We start from the raw sequence: 19,955 nt of genomic DNA on the forward strand, positions 1-19,955 counted from the left end.
TTATTTTTGCTTTACACTACAGAAAATGACAATACTTCCTAATATTTACCCTTAAAAAAGGTATTTAGAATTTAGATTGCAGTAACGTTACCCATTTAAACCACTAGCTGTCAGCAATATATACTGCACTTTTAAGGTTTTATTGTGACAAAAATGGTAGTAGAGCTTTTATTTTGAAGGAAAACTCCAGCTTCATTGAAAACAGGCTTACAAAAACGTGTCTCACTGCAAATCTATATGCTGTAAGCATCCGGCGTGAAAATTTTCGTTGTTTTTTTTTTTTTTTTTTTTTTTTTGCTGTTCTTGCTACTGTCAATACATACACAGATCTATACAGGTGGAGCTGGGGAGGTGGAGGGTTTCAGAGGAACTAGTTATTTTTATAGTTAGGGTGGACGCTAATACAGTTATCATTCTTGGTGCCAATGTTAATATAGCTGTTGTTGTGGTTGTAGTTATACTTATAGTTATCATTCTCAGGTGTGAACAGGCCTTGAATGTCCTCAGATAGCGCAATGCTAACTCTATCAGGTGGAATATTTAGAAAGAGCAAACTAATGATGTGGAACTTGATTTTATTTGGATCTACTTTTATCTAGAATATTCAAAAGTTTACTCTCTTTACAAGATTAAACCGTCGCTTTCTTCTTACCTGCGGGTAAGTTTTGAGGTCAGCTTAGTGAACAGGTTTGTGGTGGCACGGCTACGGGAGTGCGGCAGAGGACTGGCTTCGTGGGAGAGGGTGGGTGAGGTGGGGGGTGCGTGGGTGGGGGGCCGGTGGTCTCTGAGCTGGCCTCCATGGAAGGTGCTGCGGATGGTGGAGCCCCTCGTCAACCGAGAACGTTCTGAAGATGTGGAGCTAGAGGCCCCGGCCCCAGAGATGCTGTGGGTGGACGGGGAGGCTGGAGGTAATCTATGCGACAAGGAGCTGAGAAAAGAGACAAGAAAACACAAGTTAAAATTTGATTTCTGTTGATCTGAAGTTGTGTAATTCGTCCCACAATGATACCCATCCAGTACAACCACAGTAGGATTCTAACACCATCTAGCTTTAAATACAGCTGACAGTGCAGTGATACAGTATGTCATTAATCACGCTTATTAGGAGTCATCGTAGCTCTAACTGGAGGCTACTTTGGTAGCAGAACCTAATCCATAAGACAAAGTCCGAAACGAAACACAGTAACAGCTCTGTAACGATATGATTAGACCAATATCATGTCTTGAGGCTCACAGAGGCAGCTCTGGCTGGGTTTAGTTGAGAGTAAATGTGAGGCAGGATGCTGAGTCACTGAGGCATGAGCTCTCTTGTGTTCTTATTCCCATCTCAGGAACAGCCACTTAAGGCAAATTAAAACTGAACCCTTGGCGGAAAAAAGCTTGCACACGACTGCACATCTAAACGCCGGAGACAGGGAGTTGCAGAGGACGGAAAAGGCGAGAGAAATCAATTTATTTTCTGTTTATTAAACTAATCCGAACCAGAGACACAGGAGAGAAAGTCAAACGATAATGAGAGAAAAGGAGAACAAGAAAAAAAAAGCTCACACCCACATTGCTAAGGAGTTCATATAGTGGTTAGTAGGGCTAAGTAAAAAAACAAACATATTTTTTAATCAATTCTCATTTTTTAGAAAGTATATTGATTATTAAATCCCAAGAATCATTTAGTCTACCCTTACAAAAATGTTTTTTATAAGTAATAGTGTAGTAAACGTTTTTTTGGCACATAGATTACCATTTGTATAACTATAGTTTTAATACAAATACCATGGTTAAACTATGGTTAGTGTAGCAAGACCATGGTTAATTTGTGGTTATCTTTGTTTAACTATGGTAACCATGGTTTTTAGGTTTTATTTGTAGTAAAACCATTGTTAATTTTCATAAGGGTAGCCTGTTTTCAGTTAATGAATGTAACATGGTAGCTTGCCTCCCATCCAATAAATCACAATAATCTTTATGCTTTGTTACTTTTGATATGAAACAGTCTCAGATTTTAAATTCTGTCCATTTTATGTCAGTACTCAGTATTCAAAGAATAAATGCAGAGATGTGGAGATGTCTAATGTAATCGCTCAGTCAGTGTTTTAACCACGAAAAGACGTCAATATAACAGCTTGTAGACAATGTCAAATAATGTCTCATTTACCTCAGAAAAAACATATTTGTGACCATAAACTCGCTAGTCAGCTAGACAAATGAACTCTTACTGTTACTGTTTTTGCTGTACTTTGGATCAAATAAATGCAGGCTTGGTGAGCAGAAGAGACGTCTTTAAAAACATTAAAATCTTACTGTTCACAAACTTTTGACTGGTAGTGTATATATCCAAAATAATCAATATTGAATCGAACTGAATTGTTAGTAGCTTTGGGTGGTTAGCATACTGGTGTTACCAAGGACCCCTTGAACACTTCCAGAATCGCTTAGAAAAGCAGTAGCACACCTCTCCTTTAGATGAGCAATAGGAATAGTGATGCTGTCCATAGCAACTAGAACTACTAATGTCTCAGTTCAAGTGGGTTCACAATGCAGACGTTCAGCTCTTGGCACCAGACTGCCTCTGTCCCCTTCGTCTCACTCAGTTTTGGCATAAATCTAACAGATCTCACATGCTGCCTCAGTCTGCCCACTGGCCCTGGGCCACTTCACTTAACGCTCTAAATAACCCTGCACTGATAGACCTTAAACACACACACACACACACACACACACACACACACACACACACACACACACACAGGATTTCCTATAACAGAGTTTCACAAATTAGCTTCCATTGGTCGGAAACACTGCAGTTATTAATAGCAATTCTGGGCAGAAAATGAGTGTGATGAAGGGGTTTGAAACAGCTTAGCTAGGCTGAGTGTATTGAGTGTTTATATGGGGCCAAGAACATTTGAGTTTGGGATTTGAAATTTTTAAGCAGTAAAATTAAGTTAAAATTTCTTATTCAAAAATCAAATATCAATTCAGTTTGCACTCAAATCATTACACTGATGATAATTTTTGCAATAAAAAACATTGTATTAAATTAAATCAAATTAAGATTTCACCATGTATTTGTCACATTCTGGTGACGGTGATTTTGCGTGTGTGGACACGTGTACTGTACTAGCTGGGCTTGAGGGAAAGAGGCTTCTTTAGGTCAACCAGTCAAGCAGCCTTGTGACCCAGACTATCCACGTGCCTCCTCTCGCTCGCTTTCAGCCACATGACACCCAGTCTTTGGGCCTCCCCCGAAGAGGGGGAAAAAGAGAGAGTGAGGAGGGTGATTGAAGGACAGCTAAGCAGTCACCATCTGCCACTGCTGAAGCATAACAGACTAAATCCATCTCAATAAACAAGCACACAGGAAAAAATAATTTCAGCTTCAGTGTGTACATCAATTATGAAACTTCAATGCACATACACAAATAAAATACAAAGACATGTTTTACCTGTTCTCTTTCCCATTCTGTAGTAAGGAGTGTCTGTCGGTGCTCGTACGGTCCGTACACACGTAAGTGTTTCTACGGGTCATGGCACTAGCAGGGATGTTGTTCTAAAGCATGAAACAGGAAGCAGGTATTGAAAACCAAAAAAGATGGATTTTAACACAGACATACAGTTGAGGTCAAAAGTTTACATACACCTTGCAGAATCTGCAAAATGTTAATTAATTAAAAACAAATGGGATCATACAAAATGCATATTATTTTTTATTTAGTATTGACCTGAATAAGGTATAAAAGAGGTCTACATATAGTCCACAAGAGAAAATAATAGTTAAAGAGTTAAAAAATGACCCTGTTCAAAAGTTTACATACACTTGATTCTTAATACTGTGTTGTTACCTGAATGATCCACAGCTGTGTGTTTTTGTTTAGTGATAGTTGTTCATGAGTCCCTTGTTGTCCTGAACAGTTAAACTGCCAGTTGTCCTTCAGAATAATTCTTCAGGTCCCACAAATTCTTTGGTTTTTCAGCATTTTTGTGTATTTGAACCCTTTCTAACAATGACTGTATATTTTTAAGATCCATCTTTTCACACTGAGGACAACTGAGGGACTCATATGCAACTATTACAAAAGTTTCAAACACTCACTGATGCTTCAGAAGGAAACAATGCATTAAGAAAATTTAAAACTTTGTTAATTGGAAGATCTGGGGAAATGTAACTTAATTTGTTTACTGGGGAACATGTAAGTATCTTCTATAAATTCTGAAGGGCAGTACTAAATAAAGAAAATATCCAACTCTTAATGCATAATTTTTCCTTTAGCGAGCATTTGAACCTTCTGTAATAGTTGCATATGAGTCCCTCAGTTGTCCTCAGTGTGAAAAGATGGATCTCTAAATCATACAGTCATTGTTGGAAGGGGCTCAAATACACAAAAATGCTGAAAAACCAAAGAATTTGTTGGACCTGAAGGATTTTTCTGAAGAACAGTGGGCAGTTTAACTGTTCAGGACAACAAGGGACTCTTGAACAACTATCACTAAACAAAAAAACACACAGCTGTGGATCATTCAGGTAACAACACAGTATAAGAATCAAGTGTATGTAAACTTTGTGGACTATCATGTGATATATCTTATTCAGGTCAGTACTAAATAAACAAAATAAATAATTAACATTGAATTAACTCAACTGTATTATTGCTGCTCTCTCTATATAACAAGCTTTTCTGACATAGCTGTCCTCAGAAATTCATGCATTTTGTTCCATAGAACATTTTAGGAACAAGCTGTTTGCAAACTAAGGGAACATCACTTTACGGACAGAAAATGCCGATAATGAATGTGAACATGTGCTATTAAATGCCAGGGGAAATTTGTTATTGATGTATTTGGTGTGTGGGAAGTTATGTAACATTTTAATGGACGGCACTTGAACTGTCATCAGCATGATTTATATTTTCTATTCTTTTTAAAGCAATAGTACATCTAAAAATGAAAAGCCATCATCATTTACTTGTCTTTCAAAGCTTGAATGTTTTTCTTTTCTTCTGTGGAACACAAAAGAAGTTATTTATAGCTGAATGTCCAGCTTCCCTTTTCCACAGAAAGAAAGTAAACGGTGGCCACAGTTAAGCAAGGTTAACGGCTTAAATTTTAGTTGGTTTCTCACATAAATTTATAATTTGGCTTCAGAAGACTGGAATATAGTGCACAAACCTTAAGACAGAATTTGTAAACAATCATGAATAAAGTTTTGAACAATTAATATTTGTAATTAATGTTTTCTGTAACAGGATGTACATGATTTCCTGTGCTTTCTTACCGTTGTTGCATTGATGTCTTTGCGGCGGTCAGGGATCTCAGCTTTGTTGGGGTTGTTGGCTGTGCTGACCATGGGGCTGGACGGAGGGATGCTACGACTGCCCACCACACTGCTGCTGGTCTTCCTCGAGGGCAGACGTTCCTCTTTAAGATCCCCCTCTCCTGTACTGGTGGGGCTGCGCTTGGGGTGGGTTACTGGCCCTGATGGCCCACCTAACAAACATCATAAATTAAGGCAATTAAATAATGTTAATAATAATAATGACAATAATAAACCTGTAGTTATTATTAATAATAATAAAAACATTATTACTAATATTAATAATTATGAACTAATTCTATTAATAATTATATAATTAATAATATGTTCCATCCTGAATAAATACTACTACTACTACTACTACTACTACTACTAATAATAATAATAATTATTATTGTTAATATTAACTGATATTAATATCATTAATAAATGCCAATAATAATAATTGTAATTTTAATTAATAATGACTAATATTGATAAAGTTAACTAATATTAATATGATTAAAAATGATGATCCACAAATACACAACTTAATTGTATTGTTAATAAATGCCTATAATAATCATAATAATAATCAATCAAATCAATAAAAAAATTTAATAGTACTTCTATTAATAATAACAACAACAACAACTATTATTGCTATTAATAATTTTAATTAATGATTAATTATTAATAAATGCCTAAATGACAACAACAATAATAATAACAATAATAATAAATATTATTATTATTAATAACGGTAATAATAATAATTATGGTTGTTAATATCAATTGATATTAATAATATTTATAATTATTCATTAAATTCATTAACAATAATTATTGTGAGACTTCCGGTTAGGCGAGCTATGGCGTAAGATGTGTTCGCGAAGGGATCCTGCAGAATTCCATTATTTTCTCTATTAATGCACAGCTGTACTTAAAAGTGCTTGCAGATAATTGTGTCCATCGGACTGGTGTTCTTATTTAAACGCATCCTGTTTAATGAAGATGAAAACTAAAGCCAACAAAGGTGCAAATAAAGCACAGTCATCGCAACAGCGGCCTGCCGCAGCAAGTGCAACCACGGATGAGCGTGACACAGCCGGGATGGATGAGCGATGCGAACTCGATACGACTACAGGCGATACTCATGCTGCGTTCCAGGTAGGTTTTTTAACTGGTAAATCACCACTTCAAACCACGACTCACGACTTTGTAGCGTTCCAGGCAAGTCACGCCAAACTGCCTGGGCACATTTATGAATTATTATTATTTTTATATTATTATTAATTTGATTGCAACGTTATATTGTCCTAAGCTCTATTTTTCCACCGTGTGCCACTTGCATAAACACCGCACGCATTAGGGCTGACTTTGTTGTTTCGCGGGCTATGTTACGTCAAAACTCGTAACTGGGAGTACATCGATCTAGTACGAGTTCACGAGTGGGAAGTCACGGATTTGACTGCCTTTCCAGTGCACTTTCACTGGTAGAAGGTCGGAAAAACACGGGTTACGGGTTGTCTGGAACGCGGCATCAGTCTCTTAAAGCTGAAATACTCTCATCGCTACGCAGTGATTTGGCAGAAATATTTCGCTCTGAATTATGGTCCATGTTAGGCGACGACTTGTCAACCAACAAAAGCGAGCTCCAAGCCGTGAAGGCGGAATTCTCTAGCACCATGGTCTCGATGCAGTCTGACATGTCGGCACTGAAAAGTACGGTGAAAGATATGGAACAGTCTCTTGCCACATGTTCGGATGATATCACTGTGCTACAGGAAAAGGTTGACTCTCTTTCTGCTACTGTGGTGAAATTGGAAGAAAAGTGTGAAGACTTGGAGGCCAGGTCTCGTCGGAACAATATAAGAATAATTGGAGTTCCGGAAGATCAACTTCCTTCCACTGCGGTGGTTTCCAAGCTACTTAAGGAGGCACTCAATATTGATAAGGACATCATAATTGACAGATCGCATCGCATATTGCAGCCGAAGCCTAGACCGGGGCAGCGTCCACGAGCTATTGTGGCAAGACTTCATTACCACTGACTGTGTCGAGATATTACAGCGCGCGCGTGAGATGAAACAGTTCAAAGTTGGTGATACGAGAATATCCATCTTCCCTGATCTCACTGCAAAAATTGCACAAGCCCGATTAGCTTTTAATGACGTCCGCCAGCAGCTTCGCTCTATTCCTGGAGTGAAGTTTGGATTTCTCCATCCAGCAAGATTGTGTCACTTACAACAGAGTGGAGAAACAGTTCAGCTCGCCGGAATTGGCTAAAGTTTATGTCAATACCATCAAGCCTCCACAGAGCGAATGAACAGACGTAACTAAGTGTGTCCTTATCACCAAGAATTAGTAAGCTAATTCTTTAAACTTAGCAATATGCCTTAGTTATTAGTCACTGGACTTGACAAATGGGAATGGGGTTTTGTTTATATATTTTCTGAGACTGTTGAAGTGTCCCACACAGGTAAAAATTTTACATTTGTTCAATGTGACTAGAACTCAAATTAGGTTTCCATTTTCCCTATTGTTATATACTATAAGTGTGGTGTTATTGGTCAAAGCAGATTTTCTGTTGTAATATTTGAACATATGTGCATTTTTTTTTTTTTTATATCACTCAGTGGTATATTCTGCAGATCTCAAGCTTTTTTTTGAGGGTTTCTAATCATGAGCAGTAACTATGATATGCCTCCTGTTGGAGTCGGCACGAGTTTGCATCGTTTGGGGATGTGGATATTGGATGTGCTAGTGGGGGGTGGGGAGCTGGGTGTTCTGAGTGTTTTTGTTTGTTTGTTTGTTTGTTTGTTTGTTTGTTTTTTTCCTCTTTCTCCATTTGTACAGGAGGTGCATTTACACATTTTACCCCCAAATGGAGTGGTTTAGGATAGTAAAGTAAATGGCAAATTTAAGATTTCTTACCTGGAATATTAGAGGAATGGGTAACCCCCTCAAAAGATCAAAGGTATTCTCCCATTTGAGAAGGTTGAATGCTGATGTTTTTTTTTTTTACAGGAGACACACTTGAGAAATCAAGACCATCTAAAGCTTAAGTGTCCCTGGATTGGGGAAGTTTTTCATTCTAGCTTCAACTCAAGAGCTAGAGGGGTTACAATATTAATTAATAAGAGGGTTCAGTTTTCTTCTTCTAAAGTAATGGCGGACAATAATGGTAGATATTTGATTGTTGTTGGCACAATATGTGACACCCCTGTGCTTCTCTTTAATGTATACGCACCAAACTTTGAAGATCCAGGTTTTACTAATAAATTATTCAGGATCCTTCCTTCACTGAATACTCATTTACTTATCTTTGCTGGAGATCTCAATTGTGTAATTTATCCAGTTATGGATCGATCTAGTTCCCGAACAGTGGCCTCTTCATCTGTCTAGGTCAATAACAGAGTTTATGACCAGAAACGGTTGCGTTGACCCTTGGAGATTTTATAACCCTCTAGATAAGGTATTTTAATTTTTTTCACAAATCCATCAGACATATTCTCGTATTGATTATTTTTTTATAGACAGTTCCTTAAAGGTTGTATCAGCGATTTCTAGCCTGAAACATAAAGTGTCAAATTCAGCTGACCTTTCATCACGATCCGCTCGCTGCCTGCCCCATAAATTGTCTGTGAAAAAAACGCGTCTCTCTGGTCAGCCTAGGGTCCGAGATATGCCAAAAAAACAATCGGCACTACCAACCTTTCCACAGATAAACAAACAGTGTTCCAACCAATCAGCGTCAGGGGTTTGGTGTTGTGGACTTTCGCTCCGCCTCCCTCACATCCCAGCACCAGTAGGAAAGTCCACAACACCAAACCCCTGACGCTGATTGGTTGGAACACTGTTTGATTATCTGTGGAATAGTTGATAGCGCCGATTGTTTTTTTGGCATATCTCGGACCCTAGACTGACCAGAGAGACGCGGTTTTTTCACAGACAATTTATGGGGCAGGCAGCGAGCGGATCGTGAAGAAAGGTCAGCTGAAATTGACACTTTATGTTTTAGGCTAGAAATCGCTGATACAACCTTTAATTCCTAAAGTAAAATCTGTCCTGTACCACCCTATTGTCATTTCTGATCATGCCCCTCTTACTATTGACATGCAATTGTCTGTACAGCCACGATATACATCACCATGGAGGTTAAACTCTTTCCTTCTGTCTGATGAAAAATTTGTTGATTTTATTTCAACTTCCATTGATGATTTCATGGCTACTAATCAGGTTGGTGAGATCTCTTATTCATTATTGTGGGAAACACTCAAAGCTTATCTTCGCGGCCAGATTATTTCCTATTCTGCACATTCAAATAGGTTTCGTACTGCCAAGATACGTCTGCTTACTTCTGAAATATTTAATATTGATCAGCAGCTGGCCAGTTCCCCGTCACAAATCCAAGTTAAACAGCGTCTTGACCTGCAGGCTGAACTTGACCTTATTCTGACAAAGGATGCAGAACGGATTTTACTGCATTCTCGTAGTACTTATTACGAACATGGCGATAAAGCTAGTCGTCTCTTAGCACATCCGTTAAGACATCAAGCAGCTAGTCGTTTGATCCCACAGATTCAGGACCCAATTGGTAATTTGACATCTGATCCTGAAGAGATTAATTCCATTTTCAAATCTTTTTATGCTACTCTATATACATCTGAAGCTCCATCTGATCCACATGTTATGTCTTCTTTTTTACATAATTTAAATGTCACCACAGTTGATTCAGCTGATGCCACAATTCTTGATGCCCCTTTAGATATTAAAGAAATTATTCAGGCAATTAAAACTATTCGCTGCAATAAGGCCCCTGGGCCTGACGGTTTTCCAGTCGAATTTTTTTAAAGAAATTTCAGAGTAAATTGACCCCCTACTTTTATCAGTGTACATGGAGTCCAAAGAATGTGGTTCCCTACCAGAGACACTTACACAAACATCCATAATTCTCCTTTTAAAAAAAGATAAGAATCCTAAATTATGCAGTTCCTATAGGCCTCTTTCATTGCAAAATGTAGATGCCAAGATACTGGCCAAAGTATTAGCTTCTCGCCTTGAAAACATACTTCCAAAAATTATATCGAAGGAACAAACTGGATTTATTAAAGGGAGACAATTATTTTTTAATGTCCGTACACTATTAAATGTAATTTATTCTAGACACTGCTCAAAAACACCAGAGGTTGTAATTTCATTTGATGCTGAAAAGGCATTTGATCGTGTGGAGTGGGGGTACATGTTTGCAGGGCTTCAAAAATTTGGGATTGGGGACAATTTCATTAAATGGATACATCTTTTATATGATTCTCCTCAGGCAAGTGTGCATACCAACAATATTAGGTCCAGTTATTTTCGATTGGGACGGGGCACACGACAGGGGTGCCCACTTTCCCCTTTGCTTTTTGCCTTGGTCATAGAACCTTTGTCAATAGTTTTGAGGTCCTCCCCTTTGCTTCATGGTGTGGTGCGGTCAGGTATTGAAATTAAATTGTCATTATACGCAGATGATTTATTATTATATATTTCTAACCCAATTCCCAGTTCCCCAATTATTTTATCCAAATTAGAAAAATTCGGCTCATTCTCTGGCTATAAAATACATTTTAATAAAAGCGAATGCTTCCCTGTCAAGTCATGGGCTATGGGCCTGATGCAGTCAGATGTTCCAGTTAAACTAAGTACATCAGGATTCAGATATCTTGGCATCAATATTACTAGATCTTATTCCTCTCTTCTAGCTGCTAATTTTCTTCCTTTGTTGGAGCAATCTAAATCGAATTTTCAGAGATGGAGTAGTTTACCCTTATCTTTGATTGGTCGAATTAATGTAGTGAAAATTAATGTTTTGCCCAAGTTTCTTTTTTTTCCAGTGTATTCCTTTGTATTTACCAAAGCATTTTTTCAAATCTCTCGATCAGATTATTACTCATTTTTTGTGGGGTGGTAAATCTCCCAGCATTCGAAAATCATTGCTTCATAGATGTCACCTGAGTGGTGGGCTCTCATTACCCAATTTTTTATTATATTACTGGTCAGTGAATATTCATAAATTAACATTTTGGTTTAGCTCGTCTACTGCACCTTGGTGCAGATTGGAGGCCAACTCGTGTAAATCAACTTCTCTGTTGGCTTTGCTTACTTCTCCTCTATCTTTCAATGTCTCCTCTTCTTCACTAACATGTAGTGAAGTAGTGGTAGCTACAGTTCGGATCTGGTGTCAATTCAGACAACACTTAAAATTTACCTCTGCTTTAACATTAATGCCATTACTAGAGAATTACTAGAGTTTCCCTCATCTCTTACGGATCCTATTTTCAAGCAGTGGCATGAAAAAGGCCTAAGAAGTTTTCAAGACCTGTATAGAGATGGCACATTTTGTAGTTCTGTACAGCTTTCCTCTGACATGGGGTTGCCAGAATCTCATTTCTTTCGATTCTTGCAGGCTAGACATTGCTCTGCTTCTTTATTTTCTGGTTTTCCATCTCAGCCCCAGGTACAGGTATGGGAAGAGTTACTGCAACTTAATCCTCAACACAAGTCACAAATTTCAAAAATCTATGGTTGTATTTTAAGCTTAGATGATTATTCACTTACTAAAATTAAAGCAGCATGGGAGTGTAAGTTGGGAGAAAGCTTTGAAGAAGAATGGTGGCTTGGTGCGCTACATAGAATACGCTCTAGTACAATTTGTGCTCGTCTTAGCCTGATACAATTTAAAGTATTTCATAGAATACATTTCTCTAAGGCCAGGTTATCTGTAATCTTTCCTAATATCGAAGACAGATGTGACAGATGTCATGCATCTCAGTGTAATTTGAGTCATATGTTTTTTACCTGTCCTATGTTACAGAATTACTGGGTTAATTATTTTACTGTTATGTCTAAGGTATTACAGGTCAATATAGAAGTATGCCCTGATTCGGCCATTTTTGGGATACCAAAGATTTGGTCTCAGTTTAATTCGAAACAACTTGATATTTTAGCCTTTACTTCATTATTAGCTAGGCACTGTATTTTACTCCATTGGAAATCAAAAAAGCCTCCAACTACATCTCAATGGCTTGTGGATACTATGTTTTTTCTTAAATTGGAAAAGGTTAGATGTTCTGGGAAAAGTAATTTCTTTAAAAAGTGGCAATGTTTTATAACTTATTTTAAGTCTCTTAATATCTTGCCTTCTACTTAATAAATGCAACCCCTCCCTAATTATTATTATTTTTATTTGTTTATTTATTTATTTATTTGTGTAATGTACTTCCATTTATTTATTTAATCCTGTCTTTTTTAACTGTATAAATGTCATCAATCACAATGTATTTCAGGATATATGATTGTGGTTGAGTGTTAGTAGTTATATTCAGAGGTTTGTTTGTACCTACATATCTCCAACCATTATTATTACTTTTGCTTTTGTTTTAGTTTTTCTGTTCTTTTTTTTTGTAAGAAAAATAGGACAATAATTTGTAACAGTCTTTTCTGTAATAATGATAGCTTTACAATAAAAAGTTTGAACCTAACAATAATTATTGTTGTTGTTGGCATATATTTTGAATTTTTTACTTATAATAATAATAAAAATAATAGTAATTTGTAATTTTAAGCATTATTGCTTATCTCAGTTAATATTAATGATTAATATTATATTATTAATAAATGCTACTACTACTACTACTACTAATAATAATAATAATTATTATTATTGGTAATAATTATGGTTGTTAAAATCAGTTTAACAATAAAAATAATAATAATAATAAAATATTAATAATTTTAATATGAGTAATTGTAACTATAATAATTCTAAAAATAATAATAAAAATAATATCATTTGATATGAATGATTAATATATTATTATTAATAATAATAATAATAATTATTATTATTAATATTATTAATTATTATTAATAAATGCCTAAATACTACTACTACTACTACTACTAATAATAATAATAATTATTATTATTAACTAACTGATTTTAATAATATTTATATTTCATCATTAATATATGCCAACAACAACAACAATAATAATAATATGGTTGTTGTTGGCATACATTAATAATAAAATCTAAATATAATAATATCAGTTCATATTAACAACAATATTAATAATAATAATAATAATAATAATAAAAATAATAATTTTATTAGGAATAATTATAACTATTATTGTTAAGCTCCATTTATATGAATGAATAATATATTATTATTAATAAATGCCTAAACAATAATAATAAATATTATTATAATATATGCCAACAACAGCAACAACCACAATAATAATAATAATAATATGGTTGTTATTGGCATATATTAATAATAAAATATAAATATTATTAATATCAATTCATCTTAACAATATTTACTACTAATAATAGTAATTGTATTATGAATAATTATAACTATTATTGCTAATCTCAATTAATATGAATGATAATATTTTATAATAATAATTATTATCATTAATGGTGTGATGGTATGTGTAATTATGGTTGTTAATATCAATTGATATTCATAATATTTATATTTTATTATTAATAATATATTGACCGCAATATTTACTATAAATAATAACAACAATAATAGTTCTACTACTAATTGTTATTAATATTACAATATTATTGTTTTATCACAAAAATATAGTTATTTATTTATTTACACCGTCTCAGCAGCATGGCTATGGCAAAAACTGAATAAATAACATAAGGCATACAATTTATAAAGCCAAATAAGACACTTAAGCTTAATACTAGTCAAAACTTCTAAAATACATTCAGGTGATCCTTTTTAAGTACATCAATTAAGGCTATAAATAATATCAAACTATAACTGGCAGACCCCAGCAGCACTACTATGGACCTCCTGTGAGGAGATCTGATCTAGTCTATTTATAAAAATGAAATGACCCATGAGGGGTGAAGGGACTCACAGAAGTCGCTGTGCCTCCTCTGGCGGTGGTAGGTGGAGGCACTACGCTGGGGTTTAGTGTGACTGGAGGCAGAGGCGGAGCTGGAGGAGGAGGTGGAAGAGTGTTTGCTGGTGCCATTCGTGATGGGACTTGGCCGCACCCGTGCTAGAGACAGACTGCTGCTCGACCGGGACTCCACGCCATCCTACATGGGAAACGTATAAGATATTATACACTTACAAGACAGCGCACAGGCTGTTTTCAGGTCAGCAGCAAATTGCTGGATATCCCTATCTCACCTCATTCTTGCGGCCTAGCAGCAGATACGTGGCAAATATCTCATTGTACTTCTGTGTGCTCAGGGCGTCTTTGATTTCATCACGGGAGTAACCCATTCCTACCATTACATCTGTATGAACAGAGAAAGAGCAAAAATGAAGCAAATAAGCAAGTAGTTATTATGCGTACTATGTTAAACAAACTTGAGCAATCTAGTTTAAAGTGCCTTGCTAGCAAGGTCTAAATCCTTCTGAAACTTTGTGGTTGCTACAATTACTGCAATCTTAAAAACAAGATAAATTCATGTACTGTAAAAGGGCCAAAAGGGCAAGTATGCAAGTGGCAGCATTTCTTACCTATTCGGCTGCTGTCATTATAATCCTCTACAGGTTCTATATGAGGCTTCAGCTCGTCACTTTCGTACCCGACATTTATCCACTTATCTTTCATGATTTGCTGAAAGGGAAGAACAGAAAGTCAGATAGAGTGAGCGAAAGCCCGCAAGATCCATGCAAACTCAATAAGACGTGTTATCAGCCGTGATGGTCAACCGCAGGCCGCAGTTGCTCCTCCTCACCTCCAGGGTGCAGCGCTTGGTGGGGTTGAGCACGAGGAAGCGGCGCAGGATGCTCTCACAGTCAGTAGACATGTAGAATGGCACACGGTATTTCCCCCTCAACACACGCTCACGCAGCTCCTGAGGGAGAAACACAGACTTCTATTCAACACCTAATCTAATTCTGAACCAGTCAGCCACCGAATCGCCCCCACGGCACAGAGAAACAATCACAGCTCACTTGACCTACATTACTTCAGAGCAAAGCATTTCATAAGAGAAACTGCTGCACGTGTGGCGCCTTAGAAAATGTCTCGAAATGTTTCTAAGACTGTTCAGAGAGATTTTACATGATGTCCTTAGAGTTTAACTGAACATACTGTGGCACTTATTTAATGTAGATGTAATTTCTTTTGTCTTCAAAACTTGCATTTCGCAGTTTTTTTAAGGATTAGTTCACTCCTGAATTAAAATTTAGGGGAGAGTGGGGACGGTTGCAACACTTTTTGCATTTCCTTTAGTTTCTCAGAGACTTGTTTGTATTAGAAAGCCGAAATTTTAATACAATAAAGCCGCATCTGTCAGCTACTCACCCATATTGCTGCAACATATGTACATATTATAATATACGTACATTTTACACTTAAATAGACAAAGTGAAATGTTGCAACCGTCCCCACAATAGGGGACAGTTGCAACATTCAATAAAATGTAATGAAATCATTCTTAAATATAATTTTGCAATTTCTTTATTTTTTTTTGTTCACAGTCAGGGTCTTTAATAAGGTAAATTGGTAAGAATGGTAAATGAAAAACATTGTTGTATGTTAAGTAACAAGTAGATTTTTTACCTATCCACTTAAAAAAGGAGAGATAACTAACTATTAAAATTACAATTATGTAATGTTATGGCAAGCTTTTAAATCAATATTGTGGTAAGGGACAGCATGTTGGGATGGTTGCAACTGTCCCTACAGGGATAGCCATGATAAAAATTGGTATATTAGCTTGACAACATATCATTGGCACACGCTAGCTATGCCTATTAGAAACTAAGAACGCACTGATTAATATGTTATGTTTTTACAATTTATATTTTAATATAATTTAATATTTTAATTTATTTACACAAAATAGTGAAGACTATGGAAGCCACTGAATAAAAAAAATGTAAAAAGGTTATTGCGACATTTCATCTCATTATTCAGACTTTTTTTCTTAGAATTGTGTGATAAAAACTCACAATTGCGAGAAATAAAGTCAGAATTGCAAGATGAAAACAATTGCAATTCTGACTTTTTCTCACAAATGCGAGTTTATATCTCACAATTCTTAGAAAAAAGGTAAAATTGTGAGATACAAACTCGCATTCTTGAGAAAAAAAAGTCAGAAATGCGAGATTCAGAATTTTTCTTGCAAATGCGAGTCTGTATCTCACATGTCAGTTTATATCTCACAATTCTGACTTTTTTTCTCACAATTTTGAATTGTTTCTCTGAACTGTAAGACATAAAATTGCGAATAAAAAAGTAAAATTTTTACTTGCACTGATATGTTCTCAGAATTGTTCGTTTATATCTCACAATTCTGACTTAATAACTCAAAATTGCATGTTAAAAAGTCAGAATTGCAAGATATAATCTCACAGTTGTGAGAAGAAAGTAATAATTGTGAGTTTGTATCTCTCAATTCTGCTTTTATTTTTCAGAATTGTGAGATTATATCTATATATCTATCTATATCTATGTTATATATATCTGAGGAAAAAAGTGAACTGTGATAAAAAGTCACAATTACCTTTTTTATTTTTTATTCAGAGGAGGAAACAGGCTTCCATGGAAGATATTATTGGCTTAATTCTCTATCTATCTATCAAGGAGAATTTTAATATCAGTGCAAGTATACCCACCACTGATAAAAATATATCACTAAAACATGTATCATAATCGCGGTCCCTGTATGCTTTTACGAGGCCTTTCTTTCTTTTTTTCTTATACTGAGTTGAGTAATTTACCTTGAGGTTTTGTCCATCAAAGGGCAGTGATCCGCTGACCAGTGTGTACAGTATAACTCCCAAACTCCAGATGTCCACCTCTGGCCCATCATACTTCTTCCCCTGAAAGAGCTCTGGGGCGGCATAGGGGGGGCTGCCGCAAAACGTGTCCAGTTTACTGCCCATTGTAAATTCATTACTGAAGCCAAAGTCAGCGATCTTGATGTTGGAGTCTGCATCAAGCAGGAGGTTTTCCGCCTGAGTGAGGTATAAGATGGGGTATACGACCATGAGCAGGAATTTAATAGTTTTGCGCTTAGGGGTTGTTTTAAAAGGGAGCAAAGTGTGTAATGGTAAAGCCTTTACAGTTTTATGAACACTCCCAAGGTAATAAAAGGACATATAAGTCATGAGAAAGAACAATAACCTTCAGATCCCTGTGAACAATGTTCTTCTGATGACAGTAATGAACCGCAGACACAATCTGAAAGAGAAAAACTGGCAGTAACAATTCTGAAACAGGAAACTTTTTATAGCAACTAAAAAAATGGTAGCACCTTTAAAATAAAAATTTCCTGATAATTTACCCACCCCCATGTCATCCAAGATGTTCAGTCACTTATTCAGTCATCAGTCAAAAAGAAATTAAGGTTTTTGAGGAAAACATTCCAGGATTTTTTCTCCACATAGTGGACTTCACTAGGAAGCCAACAGGTTGAAAGTCCAAATTGCAGTTTCAAGGCAGGTTCAAAGGGCTCTACATGATCCTAGCCATGGAATAATTGACTTATCTAGCGAAACTACTGCTTATTTTCTATAAAAAAAAAAAAAACTTTCTAATCACAAATGCTCGTCTTGAACTAGCTCAATCTTACAGGTGACGCAGGCGGAAGTACTGACCCAGTGTTTACAAAGTGAATGTGCAAAAAATAAAAATCAAATTAGGAAAAAAAGCTAAAACAACAATGTCAGACGATTTTTAAGTTGGCGGTGAAAATGAGAGTTTTTCGCCCTACCCTATCTTTTTGAACCGGAGTTCAAGTACGAAGAACTAACCACATGTGACCTTTCCTAGAGATTACGTAATGCGTGAAGTTATAGATGCGCAGCGCAGAGCTAGCTCAAGATAAGCATTTGTAGTTAAAAAATATATAAATGTTTATGTTTTAGGAAAATGACTGATAGTTTCACTAGATAAGACCCTTATTTCTCGGCTGGGATCGTGTAGAGCCCTTTTGAAGCTCCAACCCATTGGGTCCCAATGAAGTCTACTACAGTGCCTTGCAAAAGTATTCATACCCCTTCATTTTTTCACATTTTGTTTTGTTGTAGCATTATGTTAAACTGCTTTAAATTAGTTTTCCCCCACATCAATTTACACTCCATACACCATAACAACGACAAAGCAAAAACCAGATTTGCAAATGTATTAAAAATAAAACAGTGAAATAAGTACATTGCATAAGTATTCATACCCTTAACTCAGTACATAGTTGAAGCAGCTTTACAGCCTCAAGTCTTTTTGGGTATGATGTGACAAGCTTTGCACATCTGCATTTGGCAATTATCTGCCATTCTTTGCCTCACCTTTTCACCTCTCAAGCTCTGTCAGCTTGGATGGGGCTGGCAGACATTTTCTAGAGTCCTAGTTGTTCCAGTCGTCTTCCATTATGGATAATGGAGGCTACATGCTTCTGTGAACCTTCAATGCAGCAGATTTTTTTTCTGAACTCTTCCCTAGATCATTGCCTTAACGCAAGTCTGTCACTGAGCTCTACAAGGCAGTTATCTTGACCTCAGGACTTGGTTTTTGCTCTGATAAGCATTTTCAGCTGTTAGACCTTTTCTGAGAGGTGTGTGCCTTTCTAAATCATACCCATTCAAATTAATTTGCCACAGTTTAACTCCACTCGAAGTGTAGTAACATCTAGAAGCAATATGAACGCTCCTGAGCTAAATTTTGAGTGTCTCAGAAAAGGGTACGAATACTTATGCAACAGGATCTTTTCAGCTTTTTATTTCTAATAAATTTGCAAAGTTGTTACAAACCTGTTTTGTGCTTTGTCATTATGGTGTATGAGATGTAGATTGATGTGGAAAAAAAGTAATTTAAAGCAGTTTAACATAATGCTGCAACAAAACGTGAAAAAAATGAAGGGGTATGAATACTTTTGCAAGGCACTGTATATGGAGAAAAATCCTGTAATGTTTTCCTTAAAAACCTTAATTTCTTCTCGCCTGAGAAAGAAAGACTTGCACATTTTGAATGACATAGGGGTTAGTAAATTATCAGGAAATGTTTATTCTGGAGGTGAACTAATCCTTTAACATATTAAAAACAGAAACTAACGCTTGGTTTTGCTTATTTCAAAATTTTAATTCTATCAAAGGTAAACAAGTTTCAAGATGCATAGATTATGTTTCTGTCTTACCTGTCGGAATTTACCACGCGCCTCCTTTTCCTTCATTCTCCCATGGGATACGAGGTAGTCAAACACTTCACCTAACATAGAAGGGAAAAAAATTATATTGTACAAAATGTAATTCATTTAAAAAACAATTCAATTAAAATTTCAAAGAAAATTATTGTATCAAATCATAAAACAACATGAACATGATTGATTTTCATTTATTTTGGTTGATATTGCATAGTGCTTCAACTGCTTGAATTGTTGTATTGTTAAAAAAATGTAAACTATATTATCACCCAAGCTCTAATCTGTTAAATGCAACACAGGAAGATATTGAGACATTATAAACAAGAACATTATGAATTTTTGTAAAGCTGCTTGTAGACAATAAGTGCATTGTGAAAAATGCTATACAAATTTGCCTTAACGTAAATTTGTAAGCTGATATTAAAATTCTACACTATACAGTCTAAAAAAAAAAAAAAAAAAATATATATATATATATATATAT

General features: G+C 35.8%; 1 protein-coding gene across 3 annotated transcripts in view; it reads right to left on the reverse strand.

Moving 5' to 3' along the window:
- Window positions 1-19,531, reverse strand: part of mark4b (MAP/microtubule affinity-regulating kinase 4b) — a 28,281-nt gene extending 8,750 nt beyond the window's left edge. For all 3 annotated transcript variants that reach the window (XM_073818421.1, XM_073818420.1, XM_073818422.1), the window contains exons 1-10: window positions 19,466-19,531; window positions 17,461-17,517; window positions 17,055-17,291; window positions 15,062-15,181; window positions 14,841-14,940; window positions 14,505-14,614; window positions 14,227-14,410; window positions 5,270-5,481; window positions 3,444-3,547; window positions 653-928 (exon numbers count right to left, since the gene is read on the reverse strand). In XM_073818421.1, coding sequence (XP_073674522.1) covers window positions 653-928; window positions 3,444-3,547; window positions 5,270-5,481; window positions 14,227-14,410; window positions 14,505-14,614; window positions 14,841-14,940; window positions 15,062-15,181; window positions 17,055-17,291; window positions 17,461-17,517; window positions 19,466-19,501 — 1,436 coding nt within the window. In that variant the 5' untranslated portion in view covers window positions 19,502-19,531. The remainder of the gene's footprint in view (window positions 1-652; window positions 929-3,443; window positions 3,548-5,269; window positions 5,482-14,226; window positions 14,411-14,504; window positions 14,615-14,840; window positions 14,941-15,061; window positions 15,182-17,054; window positions 17,292-17,460; window positions 17,518-19,465) is intronic.
- Between the last annotated feature and the right edge of the window lie 424 nt (window positions 19,532-19,955).

This window comes from Garra rufa, chromosome 14, assembly GCF_049309525.1.
Source record: "Garra rufa chromosome 14, GarRuf1.0, whole genome shotgun sequence".
NCBI classification, from domain to species: domain Eukaryota; kingdom Metazoa; phylum Chordata; class Actinopteri; order Cypriniformes; family Cyprinidae; genus Garra; species Garra rufa.